The following is a 19,640-nucleotide window of genomic DNA, read 5'->3' as shown; positions in this document are numbered from 1 at the left end:
GATTTTGGCAGGCTACTATTAGATGGATTGCCTAAATGTCCTAATTCAGATGGGCTACCTGTTTTTTGTTTTTTTTATGGTATATCAAGAAGTGTATATTTTTTAAAATGTGATTGTTGGTACATTTTACCAGTTTTTACCATACTTTCAAAACAAAAATTAAAATAGGAAAAATATGCAATATGAAAATAATTGAAGACAAAATGTGTTTTACTGAGAAAAAACAAGATTTGGTTTTTAAAAAGCCTTTTTCCAAAAGGTACATCTGGAAAAAGGGGGGTCGTCTTATAATCAGGGTCGTCTTATATTCGGGCCAATACGGTATATAGTGCATTAAGTATTTTTAATATATGGACTATTCCTTGTAATGTACCTCATAATGCATTGTATGATCTCATGAATAAATGTAACCACAGTTATAATACTTATGTATTCATTGTTTCACCTTTAGAGAGTATAATTCATTAAAACAAACCTTCAAATATTGTAATGCATTTTAACTTTGGTTACAGTTATTTATGAAAATATGTAAGGCATTACAACATACTAGGGCTGTGCAAAAAAATCGAATGCGATTTTCATGCGCATCTCGTCACTAAAGCCGCTTCTGGTGATTAGTAGTAAATCTCCAGCACGTGCTTTCAGATGGAGCGGCATTTACTACACAGAGCTGTAGTTCACTGACAAGCTACACAAAATCGCGTTCAAAATTGGCAATGAATCGCTTTACTGACAAAATTCGCATGAAAATCGCATTTGATTTTTTGCCCAGCCCTACAACATACATTGTGAATACCTTATAAAGCATTATACATAAAGGCTTTGTGTTACCAACTATTTCCACTGCTGATTCCATTCATTTTTTTAGAAGAATTTAAAAGGCATTAATAAGTATTATTAGGTTAATAAATTGAATGTGAATGAAAACAGGGGACAACATTTGACAATCATATGTGAATGTTGGAGATGGTAGAATGCTGACTTATGGTGTACAAACTTTGGAACCATAATCAGCACAACATTTAGCTTTTATTCTATTTTGGACAGATATAAATATTCTTTAAAAAAACAGAACGAGGTTTATTTATTACACACAGTAAAAATTATATAATATTAAAACAAACTCACTTTAGAAGCCACAGGCTCCCAGCAATTTTTAAAAGTCTGGAGCCTCTCTCAAGAATGACTTAAATTGAACTGCATCTCTCGCGAAACACCAAACCGTGATACTCGCCGTCTCCAAGTGTAGGAAATTAACGAGGACAGCTGATGTGTAAACACACACACTGAGCAGCAGCTGAAGGAGGAGACCTTTGGACTCTAGTCAGTCATGGTGTAGGGAAGGAGATGAAGCCTGTCGGAGACGGAGTAGATCTGAGACTTCCTGTCAGCAAGAACGTAATTTACTCTCCTCTCACGGTGAACGCTGAGGTGTTTAGTGTGTTGTGTAGAGGTTAATAGTCGACACATGACCTTCCGACTGTGGAGCTTTGGGCGCAGTGATGTTTTGGAAACCATTGCGCCAATGAAATTTGAAAGATAAACCCACTTCTGGGAAACTGCTTTTGGAAAGAGAAAGTTGTTACTTTTTGAAGTTTATTTATTTAATTATTCATTTGTTTGTTTATTTGTTAATTCCCAATATTAAAATACTACGGAAATACTATTAAAATACTGCCTGTGATTATGAGTTTATGATGCATTTTTTGGGGCTTTTGCAAGTTACGGTTCCCAGTCATTTAATAGCATGGAATAAATAAACTGAGGCTGCGTTTACACTAGTGCATTTTCGTTTTAAAATGCATCACTTTTGCTACGGTTACTCCTGTCGTTTACACTACTCCTGCGTTTTCCACCCTCGAAAACCAAGACTTTCGAAAATGCCGCAGACCCCGTTTTAGTTTCAAAACTCCGGGGTTGCATTTCAGTGTAAACGAACCAAAATGGAGAATTTTGAAAACAATGGCGTGGCTGCCCACACTATCTATTAGATAGATAGATAGATAGATAGATAGGCTTATTATTTGGGTTGAGACACCCCTCAAAAACCAATGTTTTTCCTTTTTGGGCAGAAATCCTTTTTTTTAATATTTTTTTTTACTACGAGTATAGTATAGTTAGCTTTTAGTTTGATGGTTTTATATGAATTTATTTGAGAACAGTCTTCAGGTAAGTTTGGTTACACTTTATACCGTATTGTCCCGAATATAAGACGATATTTTTTTCTTGGAAACGCTGAGGTGTTTAGTGTGTTGTGTAGAGGTTAATAGTCGACACATGACCTTCCGACTGTGGAGCTTTGGGCGCAGTGATGTTTTGGAAACCATTGCGCCAATGAAATTTGAAAGATAAACCCACTTCTGGGAAACTGCTTTTGGAAAGAGAAAGTTGTTACTTTTTGAAGTTTATTTATTTAATTATTCATTTGTTTGTTTATTTGTTAATTCCCAATATTAAAATACTACGGAAATACTATTAAAATACTGCCTGTGATTATGAGTTTATGATGCATTTTTTGGGGCTTTTGCAAGTTACGGTTCCCAGTCATTTAATAGCATGGAATAAATAAACTGAGGCTGCGTTTACACTAGTGCATTTTCGTTTTAAAATGCATCACTTTTGCTACGGTTACTCCTGTCGTTTACACTACTCCTGCGTTTTCCACCCTCGAAAACCAAGACTTTCGAAAATGCCGCAGACCCCGTTTTAGTTTCAAAACTCCGGGGTTGCATTTCAGTGTAAACGAACCAAAATGGAGAATTTTGAAAACAATGGCGTGGCTGCCCACATTCGCTCTGCGTATCCTTGACGACCGTGTAAACAATAACATAATGCTCATTGTTGTACCCATAGATATGTATAGGTTGATTCCCCATTTGACCGCTCCAAGTACGCATCCACCATCTAAATAATAGGGAATCTACCTGTACATATCTATGGTTGTACATGCATGAATGGTCATGCGACATGCATTTTCGGTTGTGTAGTGTGGACAAAGATCGTTTCTGAAACGTAGTGAAAACGCCAGTGTAGACGAGGATCGTTTTCATTTTAAAACGAAAACGCACTAGTGTAAATAGGGCCTAACTAACTAACAACAACTACATTTTTCAGATTATTTTGAGTCATACATTTTTGGACACTCAACCAATGGCGCGAGTTGAGCATTTTGCCTAACGAATGACAGATTAGGAGTGTTCAAGAAAACTGTTTGAAAGCAATCATTATTTTTTCAGTTCCGTTTGGTGACGCTGGTGGTGCAGAAATGACACACTTCAGCTTTAAAGCCAGTGTATGACAGATGACAGCAGGACTCAAGGGAAAACACTGGCAGAGAGACAGCTGTTATAAGACGCAGTGACCACTCGCTCATACTCCCCTCATATGCTTTAATATACAGAAACTCTAATCTAAGATCATCTTACTGTTACCAGATGCTCACTTGAACGTAGCGGATCTTGTGCAGGTTGGCTGTGTTTCTGTGCTGACACACATGCTGGCACAACAGCCGTGCTTTGACACTGGAGGCCATATGTCAGACTACAACTTGTTGGACAGATTGCTTGGTCTGGGTCCAGTGTTTGAGTGATTAAAGGCATAATTTATATACCATTGATACACTCTAAAGAAAAGAAAAAGGTACAAAAGTTGTCACTGGGGTGGTACTTTTGAAAAAATGTATACCTTTATACTTTATTTACCCCTTAAGAGTGCATATTAGTACCTTAAGAGTGCATATTAGCTGTGTTGAACTTTTATTTACAAAGCAAGTGTATATTATGTTTCTAGCAGTACAGTATCATAATTTTACAACATAATCTTTGGTCAAATCACAGCCAGCTAAATTTTCTCTGAGTGCTTTCTATTTAAATTTATTTTAAAATATACTTTATTTTTGTGATGGCAAAGCTGATTTTTTTCCCCCTCAGAATTCCTTTGTTCAAAAGTACAGCATTTATTTGAAAAACCTGCTGTTACATGAATATGCACATATGAGAGAGAGAGAGTTTATTTATTGTTGTTATTATTTTGCACCCATATAATAAGAATCATTGGGGACCATTGTTATTTTGAACCGCGTTGATCTTATATGCACAAAAAAAAAAGTTTTTTAAAGTTTTACAAAATTATGCTAGTTTTGAAAGATATGAGAATGAGAAAATTTTCTTTTTTAAAACTATTCCTTTAATACTGTGAACTAAGCAATATGATTTGTATCTAGCAAGTAGCGCAGTTCAGAATTGTAGCACTTTCTGCTGCTTGTCAATCAAGTCAACGGGCCAGAACTTAAAGTTCATTAGCCTAACTGGTTTGTAGTATCTTGGCACATTAATATAGAATTAAATTAATATAGAATTAAAGTGTGGTCACAGAGTGTGGCCTTTCATGGCTTATTGCTTTATTGCTTAATACATTATATGCCAAACCCAAAACAACTACTAATGCTGTTAACTTTAACAAATTAATTTAACAAATAAAGATCTCTCTCTCTCTCTCTCTCTCTCTCTCTCTCTCTATCTCTCTCTCTGTGTATAAATACAAATACACAAATACTTCATGTGTAGTGAAAGTGGGTTGGTGAGAAGAATGTATATATTTCTGGAAAAGCCCATTGCATGATGGAGATAAGCCAAATAAGAGGCATAAGCCAGATAAGAGGTGATGGGGACCCACAGAAAATGCTTGAGAGGGGCAGATAGGTGCGTTTATATCTACAGGCTTGAGAGTGTGATGGAGGCAGATTATTGAGCTCATGCATACAGCTCTGCTGTGATCTGTTTCACAGTTGGCGCTGCCGATACCTCGCTCGTCTTTGCTCTTCCTTTTTTCTCTGATCAGTGCCTCTCTTTACTGGGCTTCTTGAACCACACTGTTCGTCCATCTATCTTTAAACCCAAGGGCTTCCAGCTGTTTCATTTTTTTTTTATACTGCTCACACGTATAAAAAGCATGCTCACCAGAATAAAACTTCTGATCAAAACTGCCTCATATCAGCCATCTGTTAAGCCCAGGTGGTTTTTCTTTTTACTCTTTGTATACTTTTATCTCACATGCTGACTTGGAGAACTACGGAAATATTTTTAATTGCAGAACAACAAAAATTATTGCATGTGCATCAGTTGATGTGACCTAGTGGTTAAATATATGGGAGATCAACTGATTGTAGTTCTAATCCCAAATCAGAAGTGTAAGCAAAGTGTACTTGAAGCACTACATGTTGACCCTAACCCCATTTTAAGGCCTGAAAATGACCTATTCAAACTGAAATCGTTTTTATTTCGCATTACTTTATCATAATACTAGTCTCCTTGAAAAGTATTGGACGTAGACTCCCAAAGGACAATTGTAACAAACTTTTATAATTACCCTTTACTCGGTTGTCTCATGTGTGATATGCTGCAAACTGCTCCATTCACGTTACTTTGTTTCCACCCTGCAGACATTTCACACTTTGCCCCATGTGAGCCTCAAGCATCTGCTGCTAAACTCTTGCTGAATGTCCTTCTATAAAAATATTTGTTGATCTTATGTGCAGTCTCTTTGCCAAATTATTGATAAAATATAATCACATTTGAAAACAGGTGAGTGTAAGTGCTATAAACAATGTTAGCACATATACTGTATTTCTCAATGACCTTTGCACTAAGTTCTAATCAACATGATTTACTGAATACTTGATATTACACATTCAACAGAGCTTTTATTTTGCATGATTGGTTCTGATACAAACACATATTTTACTGTCACCAGAACATTTATGGGTCACACTTTATTTTAAGGTCTAATTCTCGCTATTAACAAACCGTTAACTATGACAATTGTCTCAAAAATCGGAATATGTGCTTTATAAGTACTTATAATCAGCCAGTATATTAATAATAGGCATGCTAATAAGCAACTAGTTAATAGTGAGAATTTGTCCCTGTACTAAAGTGTTACCCATTTCTGTAATAAAACAATGATCCTCATTTTCTGATCATGTTCAAAGATTTTACACCTTTGTTATGTTATATAGTTTATAAATGTTGCTATTTTTGAAAATACAGTACTCAATAAATAAATATACTGTGCACGTGACATTGTAAATAGTGTGCCTCTTGAGATTGTTTTTTGACTTATTTAAAATTGCACCACTCACTTTATTATGTATAGTTTACTGGGGAGAAGTTAAACAAGTGCAGTAGTCCGTAAATTGTCCCACTCGGTAAGGTTAATACACCACTATTAGACCCCCTACTGGTTCCTCTGTCAGCGGTGGGATAGGAGGGGGTTTAGGGGTGTGAGCCAGAGGACCATAAACTAATTAAGGTTGTAGAGAAGTGGAGCCCCTTTAAAATTGTTTATAAACCATTAGGGGGAACACGATCTCCCGGGGATCTGCCGTGCAATTAGAACCAAGGTCAGAGGAACAGCGGAGGGGGAATGGGGCGTGCTCAGTACTGCTGCTGTGGACAGAAAGTGGCATTTACACTGGGGCAAATGCTCGCTTTTATTAATTTCCTAAATAAATAGGTGCCTCATGAGGCCCTTTGTCAGTATAATGCACCTTCAGTGATATTAATGAACCTCTTGCTTATTTAGCCTATTTTTCCCTCTCTTGCTTTCCCCCCTTTCTCTCTCTCCTCTTTTTTTCTCTCTGTATGCCAACTTAAAAGAAAAAGAAATGGAACCATTTGTGACCATTTTGCACCTTGCAGCTCTTGGGGGTTGGTGTCAAATACTGAAATGGAACGTGTGAAATTGGTTAAAGAAGGGAGAAAGGGAATTGTTAATCATTAATTTACTAAAGAGAAGCAAATGTTGTTGTATTCTGTCCCAGTTTCCACTAGGAGACCCCTTGTTGTATTAAAACCTATGGCATTCGGTGTGTTGCATAAGCAACAAAGACTGGAGGTAAACAGTCCCTGTTGTATTTACCCGAGATCAGGCCTGTAGGTAATCTATCCATTTATTATCTCTCTCATCTGTTATTTCCCCCACCCTGGAACGTGCTTAAACAGCCAGGACAAATTAATTGCCAGTGGAGCTTACGATTTTCTGATAATCAGATAAATATTTGCATGCAGTGGTGGCACACACTAAAGAAAATGGGGCCTGAGGCCTTAACAATTTGATTTGGCCAATTGGTCCCCTGCTTCGTCGGAACAGTTTATTGACTGGAAGTGCGGAGCTGCGGATTGCATCGACACATGCTCAGACAGTTGCCTGCCAGCCTATTCTTCCATCTCTTACACAGTTAGCACTGATTAATGCTTGATCTTTGACACTCATGCCAAGTCAAGTTCCAGCTTTCAACACATGATCTTTGAAGTGTCTATGCTGGATGTCAGAGCTCTTGCCGGAAATGCGTCCTATGGTTTTTTTTTGTACATTTTCCGGCAGACCCTAGGGGTTGTCGGAGAATACAGATGAAGTGATCCACTTTCATCCTTATCGGATGGGCTCCTCTCAGAGCAAAGGGTTTGAGATGTCCTTCACTTTTGCATGCTGAGACCAGAGATACTACAACCAATACCATCTCAGCAGCGCTCTTGAGACACTCAGATGTGTCTTTTTCACACTCTTTTCTCTCTCTGTGAAGAACACAGTACTGGGCCAGCGTGTAATTTTACTCGTTTCCCCCTGGGCCGACACGGCCCTGTACACAGTCAGGCTATTTTCTGAACTGTTGTTTAAGCAAGAGAGGGCTATTGTCTCATATTTTGGCTCAGCACAAGAGGGATAATGTGACTCGGAGCAAATACGGCGACCGCGTGCAAGAGTAGCGCTGTTTTATTCCACGTGTGTATCAGTGTTGCATGAGGGCTGCAGCAGGGGCCGCTCTTTTGTTTTAGGAGGCTGTGTGCGACCGTGTGCACCGAGTAGCGCTGTTTTATTCCACGTGTGTATCAGTGTTGCATGAGGGCTGCAGCAGGGGCCGCTCTTTTGTTTTAGGAGGCTGTGTTATCCTCCTGCCCCCCTGCCAATTATATTCAATCAGCCACTCTTGAGGAAGTGGCAGCAGGAAAAGCTTGAGTTTTCTGCTTGGCTGCCGCTCTCTCCTGTCCCTCTTTTACTGACAGCCGTATATGCCTCCGTCGCAGCTCACTGAGCCCCTCAGTCAGATGTCTGATAGTGCAGCCTGTCGCTCATATTCTTCCTGCCACATAACCTCCCTCATTAACTCCTCTCTAAGCGTGCACATGCAAAGTACTAAACTCATGAACCATACCTTTAAAAGAGAAATCCATCAGCCCCTGGCCACGATAACATGAGTGATGCACATTGTACAAATGCACTGTCTCAAGTGTCTTTTCTTGTCTATCAAGATAATGTAAAGGCTATGCCATGAAATGAATGGAAGAAAGACAACAGATGTTAAGCAACCAAACATGATACTTCTGTCAATCATTCACCAATCATTCCATCTGCAAAAGCTCTTAAATCTTATCTACATTCTTTTCAGCTTGGTGCACTGCACCAGACTTGACATCATTAATGCTAAAATGTCTTTGGTTCTTGAGTGTCTTGTAACTGAAAATGTCCTGCACCAATTCAAATGTGTTTAATGGACAATGTGATATGAGATCTTTAGAGTAATTGTATGTCTTCAGAATAGTTTGAATATAGCTCATGGGACCTATAGTCTACTTACATGGTGTCGTTTTTATCCATTTTGGAGTTTGACTGTTATGGTGAATAGTCTTCAAATTGCCCTTCTGTATTCCACAGGGGAAGGAGAAACATGAGTTTGCGGCAACACAAGGTTGAAGTAAACAATTGCAGATTTTTCTTATTTTTTGAGTGAACTATTCTTCTAAGCCCCTGTGACTGACATAGAAAAGAAGACTATGGTCGATTTCATAGAGTGAACTAGGGAAGCAGTGAATGCAGTCATTGAAAGGTTCAGAATATAAGCTCATGATCCTGGATGTTCATATTCTGCATTGGTGAGTTATTTCTGACCCAGCTTCGCCTGGAAGAGCAGAAGCGATTGAGAGCGGAAAAGAGGGCTGCTTAGACAAATGGAAAGGCATCAGCAGCCACAGAGAGAGTGTAAAAGCCCTTTTCTCTCCATGAATAACACAAAGCTGAGCTCTTATTATGTGCTCTGGTTATCATGGGTCGTCATCACAGCTCCAAATCCTTTCAGCAGGCTTGTTGTTTGCATCAAGCAGATCTTTCCACAAGTTCTTATCAAAGGGCTGGTATTAATCTACTCAGATTTACAGCTATTTATTCTCACATATTTAGAAAAAAAGTCACCATCTTCTTCTGTTGATCTCGGATCACCTTTTTTGCCTTTATTCTTTTTCACTCAGCGGAGAAATCAGTCCCTTTGTGGGTAGTGTCAAAGGGAGATTAGTAATCTACTGAAGGTGAGTGATGGACGTTTTGGAGAGTATAACATAGTCCAAAAAAGCTTCAGCTGGGAAGCTCCAGTCACTTTACCAGATCAAAGATGGATTGAGTAAAAAAGGACGCCACAAAGCTTCAACTTGTTCCCCAGCCAAAGCTTTAAACAAATCCCTGAAAAAGAGGATGCTTTCTAAGGCGCATCGAGCGGGAAATTTGGCACCTGCTTGTATCATCAGAGCTCTTCCTGTCACAGCATGTTATAGAGGTGCAAGTCAAACCCTTCCTAGTTCTTCTTTTCAAGATTATAGAATCTCTTCAGCTCGGTTCAAAGCTGGTTATTGATATTGCTGTGGAAACCGGATTGTTTACAGCTCCCAGGGTCCAGTGTGTAAGAGCACCTGCACTTCATTAAAGCACGGGTGCTTTAATAATGCAGATGTAATTACGAAGGTCTCTGGGCAGGCTTAATACATGCTTAAGACTGACCCACTCTTTCTGCCTCGGAGGTAATTGCATTGCATCCATGTGTCGCCAGAACATGACATACAAGGAGCGAGAGAAAGAGGCATTTAACTTGTTTAGCTCTTGCTATCCAATGGATTTCTTATCAGATGTTGTCTCCAGGGGAATTGCACAGAGTTAAAGCAATGAAGAAACAACAAAATTAAACTGGAGATCTCTTTACGCCCTGTATCCAATTGAAGTGTTGTTGGGAGTCAGCTTTGCCTGTTAACATACACTAGGACGGAAATACATCCAAAAGTGGCGTTGCTGGGTTTCTTTTTCTGCAGTGTCTTGCAGGGCAGCTCTGCAAACACCATTTGATTTGACCGAGTACTACTCCTTGTGTATATTAAACAACAGACATGTAATAGGGATATATCAAATTCCTCATGTTCCACAAGGAAAACCATAAAAAGCATCCAGTCTGGTGAATCATCAAGAAACTTGTGAAAATACAATCTTAATTGTATTTCTTAATGTGAACTACCTGTCCTTTACTGACATGATGTGGCATGATGCTTCCTGTCCAGTGTGCAACTGTTTTCTAAAGCTTTAGAACAGCTTTGGATGATGAACAGATCGAAATTTAAGTTATTTTTACTGGTAATTTTCCATTTCACTTGTTGAACCTTTCAAAGAAATGTCTCTTGGACGTAACATTGTCATCAGTTTATGTGTATTGTATATTAGTCAAGAAACTAAATTAATCTAATAGTGCCGGGTTTGGTTCAGCATCCCAATGGAGTGTTGTTTCTGAGTCAGGTTTAACATGCACTTAGCACTTGGTAGGTATGCAGGGGTTGGAGCCAAGATTTTGCCCACGAGATGCCCTTGTAATATGTTCTAAGATCAGACCTGATTGTGACTGCATCTCGAATCATGACTTTCACCCCTTTCCCCACTGCCTGGCCACTTTGCCCTAACTCTCAGGGACTCCTGCAGAGATAGATTAGCCCGGCATAGAGCGTTAATGTTCACTGAGCCACAAGCATCCTCCAGGGTCAGTGCTCCAGCTGAAGATTAGGTGTAGACCTGTGAAAGTAGGCCAAGCATGGACTCGGCTACCGACACCCCATCTGTTTCAGTGCCGCCTCATTGTGCTGCCCTTTTAAAGTCCTGTTTCGAGGTCACGGCGAAGAGGAGGCGGCTGGTTTTAATGGTCGGGATCCAGCTATTCATGTATTCATCTAAGGCACCTCTGGAGCGCCGAGGCTGCACATCTGAGCCTGAAGGACAGCTGAAATTGTTTATCGGTTAATGACTTCTCTCCCCTCGCGGGTGTTTGCCGCCTCAGCTGCTCCCAGGCTACATTAAAGCATCCTGCCTCTCTGAAGTCTCATCAAAGATGGAGCCATAGACCTACTCACATAGGGCAGAATATCTGTCTGTCCACCTTTGCAAGTTGAAGACTGATTGCAAAAATCCTTCTCTTTGTTCAGGCCAGGGTATTTGCACTTGTTGGGGTTGCCAAGACACAGAGGACCATGATATTTGGCAAGCAATTAGGTGATTGTCCAAAGTGTATAATTAACTCTCCTACAATCATTACCTCTTGACAAATTTTGGAACCCTCAAAGAGCCACTTAGAGGTTGATCCAGTGAAAAGTTATTGGAGTAAAAAGCCTTCGAGATAATACTGATATCAGTGCAATTTGATGCAAAGAAAAAGGCTAGCTAGCCATTTTAATGTAGTCTCTATACAATTACAGATCTCTTTTGTCACTAAATGTACTTAGGCTTCAAGAGTTCGTATGAAGGTGTCCCCATTAGGTATGATATAACTCAGACCGCTTGATAAGGTGTCACCATTATTGTCACTCACACTGTCATCTCTCCATTTGTCCAATGAAGTTATCCATTTTCATGGTCATTATGACAGTAATTTTAATGTTAAATGTCATCTAAAAATTAGGAGCAGCTTCTGTCTAGCCATGCATTCCAGTAAATGAGTTCGAGAGAATACAAATGTAGACAGTGAAGGTTGAACGCAAAAGTGCAAGGCTATCCTAAAACTTGCTGTGTGTGTGTTTGTTTTTTGTTTTGTTTTGTTTATTTTTTTGGCTGTGGTCTGTCCTACACACATTTATATGACCTTCCAAGTTATGAAATTGCTCTGTCATATGCTACATCTTCTCACACAGTTTGGTTTAGGGAGGTGATTTCACAGCAGGTATCGTTGGACTTGTTTACGGCTGAATGTCCCTCTTGCGTACAGCGCATACATGCATACTCCGTCTGTTATTTTCTTTGTACGCATACCTCCTTCACATCAGCCGTTTTATTGCTGTGAATGTCTTCAGCTTCTGTTGATTATATCCATGCCTGACAATCTTAGCTTAGCAAACCACCCAATTTATCATCCCTAACCCACTGCTTGTTTTACGCTGGCTCTCGACAGCTGAACGTGTGCTCCGTTTCTATGGCCAATATAGCTAGGCTAAGTTTCCTCCTGCGGGAGCGCAGAAGGAATCCCACTGAGGCTTGGGGAGTGATAGAGGTGGGTGGGGGTCTATTAAGTAGCTGTCTGGTCAAGAAGGGTCTTTTAACGTAGGCTGAAATGAATGTGGTAATTAAGCGGCACTGTGGGCCACAGGACCTTGATGAATATTATCACTTAATTATAGGATCACTATTCCCAACACGCAGTTGAGCTCTGCTAGCACACAATTTCTTTCCCAGTGCGGATGGGCGGTGGTGCATGTATTTGTGCATACATATGCATATGTATGGGGTGTGTTCACTGTGCCAGTTTCAAGATAGTGTCTATCCATTACTCTTACCTACTGATTGTTGCAGTATAAATAACAACTTTACACCAAATAACTTTAACCCATTAGACAAAAATTATATTGCAGTTACAGTAATATAATTTTTGAATTCATAAGTAACATTTTTAAAACAGAGTAACGCTGCTTCATTATGAAGATTTATAGAGAGTAACTGTCCTAAACATCTAATAATTATTACTAGTTTACGCCAGTTACTTTACATGATGTATTCCAGTGATACGCATTAAAAGTCACAAGTTTATGACAGTGTTGTTCATTGTGAGTTTGAAGTTATGGCAATGTTACTTATTACACATTTATGACATTGGTGTAAACTTAAATAGCGTAAACTTAAATAACTGTTATTGTAAGCTCAAACTCTTATTACCGTTATCATAACTCTAAACAACTCCTGACAAGTAACAGTGTTGTTAACTTGTAACCAGTAACAATGGAACTAACTATAAACCGAAACATGATAAGCAAATATTGTCACAAAATCAGACTCAGGCCCTGTTTACACTAGTGCGTTTTCGTTTTAAACCGGCATTTTTAAAATGAAAACGATCTTCGTCTATGCTGGCGTTTTCACTGCATTTCGGAATCGATCTCTGAGTGTCCACACTACACAACCGAAAACGCATGTCACATGACCATTCATGCAGGTACAACAATGAGCATGACGTTATTGTTTACACGGTCGTCAAGGATACGCAGAGCGAATGTGGGCAGCCACGCCATCACTTTCAAAATTCTCAGTTTTGGTCCGTTTACACTGAAACACAACCCCAGAGTTTTCAAACTAAATCGGGGTCTGCAGCGTTTTCGAAAGTCTCCATTTTCGAATGTTGAAAATGCCGGCGTAAATGAGAGGCGTAATCATAGCAAAAGTTATGTGTTTTAAAACGAAAATGCACTAGTGTAAACCTAGCCACAGATTTAATTCTGTTGTAAAGGAATTTAGGAAGAATGTTTGTTTGTTTGTTTTTAATTCACACAATTTGTCAATTTTGCATTTAGGTCATGTATTTCATTGGGCAAATATGTGTACCGTTTTAAGTTTCTCATCTTTCTCTCTCCTCCCTCAAGGACAACTACACCTTCGCCCAGCCTGGGATCCAGAGGAAAGTGAAGGCACTGGAGGAGCTGGTCAGCCGGATTGATGGTGCGTACCCTTGGTGAAGCACACCCTACTTAGCTCCGTACTCTCCTTTTTTCTGCCTGTGCCCTCTCTCTCTTTTTATCTCTCACTGTCTCTGACTAACCCATACCCCCAGCCCCCTTCAGCTGCAGTGTCAGCCCCAATCAGTGCACCAGTGCTTTGGCCTTTAGTGGAGAGCGCTCCCTGCTCTGGCCAGGAAAGCAAAAGTCACTGGAGCATAAGCCTCTCTCATTACTTTCTATTAGGGGACCGAAATCAGAATTCAATGCCCATTTCTTGGAGACAGGAAGCCCTCTCCTCTCCTCCCGCACGAGGCCTCTATCTCCCCAGCCTGCATTAGACCCAATGATTGCTTTAATTTCTGAGAGAAAGACTGCGGTCAGAGCATATTGTTGATGTTTTTACCCCGCTCACTTTGTGTCTATGTGGCAAATAGAGAGAGACTGTTTCATTCTCATCAGTTTTTCCGCTATATATAGAGCTGCTTGTTCTTTCCTCCGCTTCTGTTTTGATTGCCTGCTCGATTCTATACTTTTGTTCCAGAAGAAGCTTTTTTGTCTCTTCCAGTTTGATTATTCAGTTATTTATGGGACCTGTCAGAGGGAAATAAGGTTGAAAAGTAGCTGATCACAACATAATTTTTGCTTTTCCACTAAAGAAATTCCTCCCTTTACTAAGCACGAAGACAACTACCTTTAGACTGATGTACTTTACCCACATCTGTCTCCACCAAAAAACAAGGTGTACCACCCTGAAACCTGCTAAAACTAGATGTTCCTCTAGTTTGCATCAGTCTATTGGTTTTGATTCGGGTAATTTGATGTATTTCATGGAGACAAGCACAATAACATTGGTTTAATGAGCCTGGTGAGCGAGCATTATCAGTTGAAGACTTTGTACTCAGACTTGTTCTTGAGTAACCTTCACATTGTCAGGCTCCAGAGCTTTTCGCCTGTCACATTTATTGTGTTTAGCCACTCTTGATTACAGATAATGTCTTCTATTAGACATTCAAATGGGGTTTGGAAGTGCTTTGCAAAGAAACCAATGAAAGGGAACAATTGATATTTGAGATTCATGAAAAGACTCTTGGCTTTTTTTCTCTTTTTTTATTCTTCACCGGTTTTCAGCTAAACAATAACTTGTGCTTTGTGAGTAATTATGAAGGATACAGTTAGTTATCCTTCTGGATATGGGTGTACTGTAATTGTGTCTTGCTCTGGTATAGTTTTAATATTATTGGAGTCGCATATTCTCCAGGTATATAATATCGCACAATTTAATAATCTGTTCATCAGTTCACTATATGGCCTTCTGCCAAAACATTGAAAATTAAAAAATTTAATTCTTATTTTCCACTAGATATTTCCACAAAATATACACTAGATATTTTGGCATGCTCTGCAGCAGCTAAGTAACTCTCACTCGCTGCGCAACACAACAAAATACTATAGAACCCATTATAATCAGTGATGCCATAGGCGCCGATCCGAAAATGATCGAGCACCCACAGAAAAAAACAAGATGGTCTTCGTTCATTTTAAGCAATAAGAAATGTATTGCAGCTTGTACGACTTTATTCTCGTTTTCATAGTTAATTTGAGGCAGTTGTTTGGTGTTTTTTTAATGGTAAATGTCAAGAGTGCATTATTGTAATATGAGAGGGTGCCAGCACGAATCTCTCGGCTTGCAGCAGGCTTGCTCTCCCATATAATGATCATGGCCCTGAGCTCTCTCAGATATTACGTGTGCGCCCTCAAACTTTTTCCTGTGTACGTGAAAATAAATGCTTTTTGTAAACAGGTATTTATTAAATCATTTTATTTAGTGAAACACAACCCTCATAGAAAGAATGTGTGTATTATTTGGTTACTAAATGTATTTGCAGTCTGTGCGTTTTACATTTCGCAAGATACATTTTGTGTAGTAAATTTATCAAACGCACCATCCAACGGAGTATACTCTAGAGAAGAAAAAATAAATAAAAAACTAACACCCAGTATAATTAATTACTGAGTAATGAGAATTAAATATTTGAAAATATAAAATTTGTTGCGTATGTGTATGATAACTTATCCCAGTTATTATTTAGTCGTGGAAACAGTGGTGAAAATGTGTTGAGCACCCACCGGCAGAAAATCATAAATTGCCGTTTATGAGTGATGCTGTCTACATTGGATGTGCCGTGGTGCACCAGAGCAAATCCCCGACAGTAAACTGTTGCTTCGTCCTATATATGATGTACTGACACGAAGTTCAAATGAATTGCAATGATTGCAACAACTGTCGTGAGGTGTACCACCTCGGGGGGAGGATGATCTTGATGCCGGCTCAACATTGTGATGTCTGTCAGCCACTGGCGATGGACGATGGTATCATCTATCAGCCCAACCCTAATGTACTCAAAATTATGAATTTGACAAACAATTTGACTAGACTATAAGATGCAACAAAATCATTCACAATCCATCCCATACTACACCAATAAGTTCACAATTTGAACATTCTTGTTTCCTTTAAATATTTTTTGTATATTTATGAATTATCCATTGTCACTTTCATTATGGTTGTTAAAGTCTTATGCAATTATGAACAAAGTCAAATTAAACCATTTCAGTGTTATGCAAAACACCCCGCTGCTCGTCATGTATCACTGTCGCGCATGGTTAGGACAAAAACTCTGATTAAGTGTCTTGTTAGGACACGTGAGAGACACTTGTTGGTTGATACTGGCCTGGCTTTGTTTTAAACTATTTTCTTTGGCTGCGAAAAATAAATGATGTAACTGGTAGTATTGTCTAAAATGTAAGTTAATGAATATGACTTATTGTTTTTTGAACTCTTGGATAAAAGCAATATCCCATTCCAAATCATTCTGTTGATCTGAATATCAGCACTCTTGTTCATATGATTTTGGTTAAATAATTGCCACTTTTTGTTTCTTTCCCGAACAGCTGCTCAAACAGAAATGAGCTTCTTGCAAGTGAAGTTTAGATGCCAAACACCTCTTTCACATTTCCCATTACTCCTTCATTTTAGTTAATCTACTCTGATCAAACCTAATTTGATCGAGTCAATTGGGTGGGGATTTCTTGTCCACATCAGATAATCACTTCTCTTGATTTAGTCCTATGGGTCAGTGTGCTGTGTTCACAGCATAAATCATTTGGTTCGACTTGGTAGGACAAGACGCAAATAGCAATAGTATGTTTTAATACTTGCCACCTGGTCCAACAGGGACAACATGCCAAGAAAACAGGGTCACAACAGAAAGGCTATTGGATGCTCTGCAGTCAGCTAAGTGAAAGTTACGCTGTTCTTACGAAATGCAACAAGGCCTTAAGATTTCATTTGGAAGTTAATGCAGCAAGGTCAAAGTGCGCATATCGTTCCATCTTTGATGTATGACGGCTCTCTTCCCAGCATCCCTTTATCTTGTCCTTCGAACAGCCCTCATTCTGTTTGAGTTGCACTTTCCATATATAAAAGATGTGCCTAAGAAGGAGTGTGTAATTGCTCGTCGCCAGAGAGTTGGGTTTCTGCCATGCTCATCTTCATCAGGCTGCCTGGATTACTGTCGCATTATTTCCAAATTTCCCGCTTGTAAGGACGGCACATGTCGACCTTAATCAGGCTGCTCTTAGATTTGTCGTGGTGTTTTACATCATATTCTCCCCTGTAATAAAGTTGGGGCTGTAAATCAATCAGGCGAACCCTTTTTGCACTCTTTTCTTCGCCGGCACGCTGAGGCACGTTGCATGCTTGGTCACTCTCCTGTCCCGAACAGAGGTTACGGTACCTCTTCCAGCACTAATGAGGCTGGGGGTTTAGAACATGTGACTGCTGGGAAGGTCTGAGCCCAGACCTGTGGTGTAGTGATCAGGGTACGGGATCATGGTCACGGGACATGTTCGTTCTGCCTCTGTCACCATATGGCTCCTCTCAGTCAGGGTACAGCTAGGGCATGTTTGTCAGGGCCCACAGCGGCCCACCAACATGACAGGCATTCCCTGCAGGAAGCTGCCCCCGAACATCAACGAGAGAAGCCGAAGGTCGTCTGACCTTGCAGCTGTGAGCTGTCCGTCCCATCTCGCTTACATCGGCAAAGTGTGTCTATGTGCACCCAGATGTTCGGATACAGATGCACCGCTCAGGTGCTGAGGTCACGCTTACACAACACCTGCTTTTTTGTTATGAAAGCAGCGCCTTTGAGAGCCACTGCCGGGAATAATGCCAGTAATGATTGCACAGAGGAAAATAGAAAGAATTGCATCACATACCTGTTTCAAGTTTGGAAATGCATCAAAAAGTTATGTGCCTCATCTAACTGAATGGTTCTTTTAGAGAAAATGTGGTCAAAATGGCTTACCTAGTGGCTATGAAATTGTGTTAATTTTGTTAATGAAAACTATGGCGAAAAATGTTTGTTGATGAGCTTTTTTCCCATGACAAGACAACATTAAGTTCAATAAACAATAACTGTGACTAAAGGCCTTTCCACACTGAGCGTGATGCGAAAAAGCGAGGCCAATCGCAGATGAGCGGTGCTTTCACACCGAATGCGAAACGATTGTTCGCCTTCTGCTAATTCACACCTGCATGCTAGGTGGCGCCGACCAACAATGCATTTTTCCTCAGATATGTATCTCGTAAATGGATTTAACATCATCCGCTGCTCAATATGCAGCATTAAATTAAGATAAACAAGGTTCTACACCAGAAACAAACTATCTATAATGCTTACAAGAATAGGCTACATCCTAAAATATAATTAGAAATACAATTAGCATCAAGCTACACTTGAAAATGTAGCACGTGGAAGAAAACGGACGGTGCTCTACAAATCACATAATTCAGTGGACAATTAATAGAAATGTTATTGTGTTTAAAGAACGTGAGAATAAATCTGTTCTCAAATACCAACGATAACAAGAACTCAGCATCCACTCTCTTCTCTTATCCGGGATACTCTTCTTCTGTGTTTGTCTACACTGGTTTTTGAAACAGCGCCACCACACTTGCCTTTTTGTGCAACAGCACCTGCTCCGGTCACGTGATCCTAGCTCAAATCTTATTAGACGGCCCGTGTTTTCGCTTTGCGAAGCTGAAAAGATTCGTTGGACTGGTTAAAAAAAAACACATTCACATTTTCGGTACGCGAATGTTCGCGGTCTATGTGGAAGCATCCATAGAAATCTGTTGTTTTATTCCAACGCGGCATCGCATCCGATATTCGTTTTGCTTTTTTGCGCTCAATGTGGAAAGTTTTTAGATAAAAAATGTGAAAAAAGTTTTCATTGACTAAAACTAAACTAAAATGTTCAGGCATTTAGTCAACTAAAACTTGACTAAACAAAAAGAGGACAAGGTTGACTAAATATGATAATAACTAAAAAGTAAATTTGACACAGGACTAAGACTAATTTAAAAACTAAGACTGAAATTCTCGTCCAAAATTGTTGAACGTTAAAAAATAAATATGACCTCACGTTGTGTCAATCATGTTTACACTGCCTCTGAAACTTTCGTCCGTCATAAAAAATTCGGATCGGGTTAAATTTTCTGCATTTTTCGCATCGGTAGCAAGCTTTTTTAGAGCTGTTTGTGCGTGATGGATGTTTAGAATGACCAATACAAAAAAATGCATTTGAAAATTCAAATCAGCAAGGACTTTAAGACTAAACTAAATTAACACTACTATGAAAGTGACTATTTAAATTATCTTGAAAGAGTTGCTTTATTTGCAAGTTTTGTTTGCGATATTCACTTTGCCACTCATTTTTGCCAGAGAAGACCCATATTTAGTTTTACCTTAATTGAGCAAGCAATTGCAAAGGTATGTTTTTTTTTTTGGTAGCGTCCTTTCT

General features: G+C 39.4%; 1 protein-coding gene across 1 annotated transcript in view; it reads left to right on the top strand.

Annotated features, from left to right (window-relative positions):
- LOC107716493 (TBC1 domain family member 22B-like) overlaps positions 1 to 19,640 on the top strand; it is a 102,441-nt gene that overhangs the window by 37,619 nt on the left and 45,182 nt on the right. Inside the window, exon 7 of the mRNA XM_016522973.1 lies at positions 13,701 to 13,776. Within this exon, the coding sequence (XP_016378459.1) occupies positions 13,701 to 13,776 (76 nt within the window). The remainder of the gene's footprint in view (positions 1 to 13,700; positions 13,777 to 19,640) is intronic.

Source organism: Sinocyclocheilus rhinocerous, unplaced genomic scaffold (genome assembly GCF_001515625.1).
Source record: "Sinocyclocheilus rhinocerous isolate Xijiao unplaced genomic scaffold, SAMN03320098_v1.1 scaffold1141, whole genome shotgun sequence".
NCBI classification, from domain to species: domain Eukaryota; kingdom Metazoa; phylum Chordata; class Actinopteri; order Cypriniformes; family Cyprinidae; genus Sinocyclocheilus; species Sinocyclocheilus rhinocerous.
Note: the sequence above shows the minus strand (reverse complement) of the source record. Positions and strands in the feature narration are given on the sequence as shown.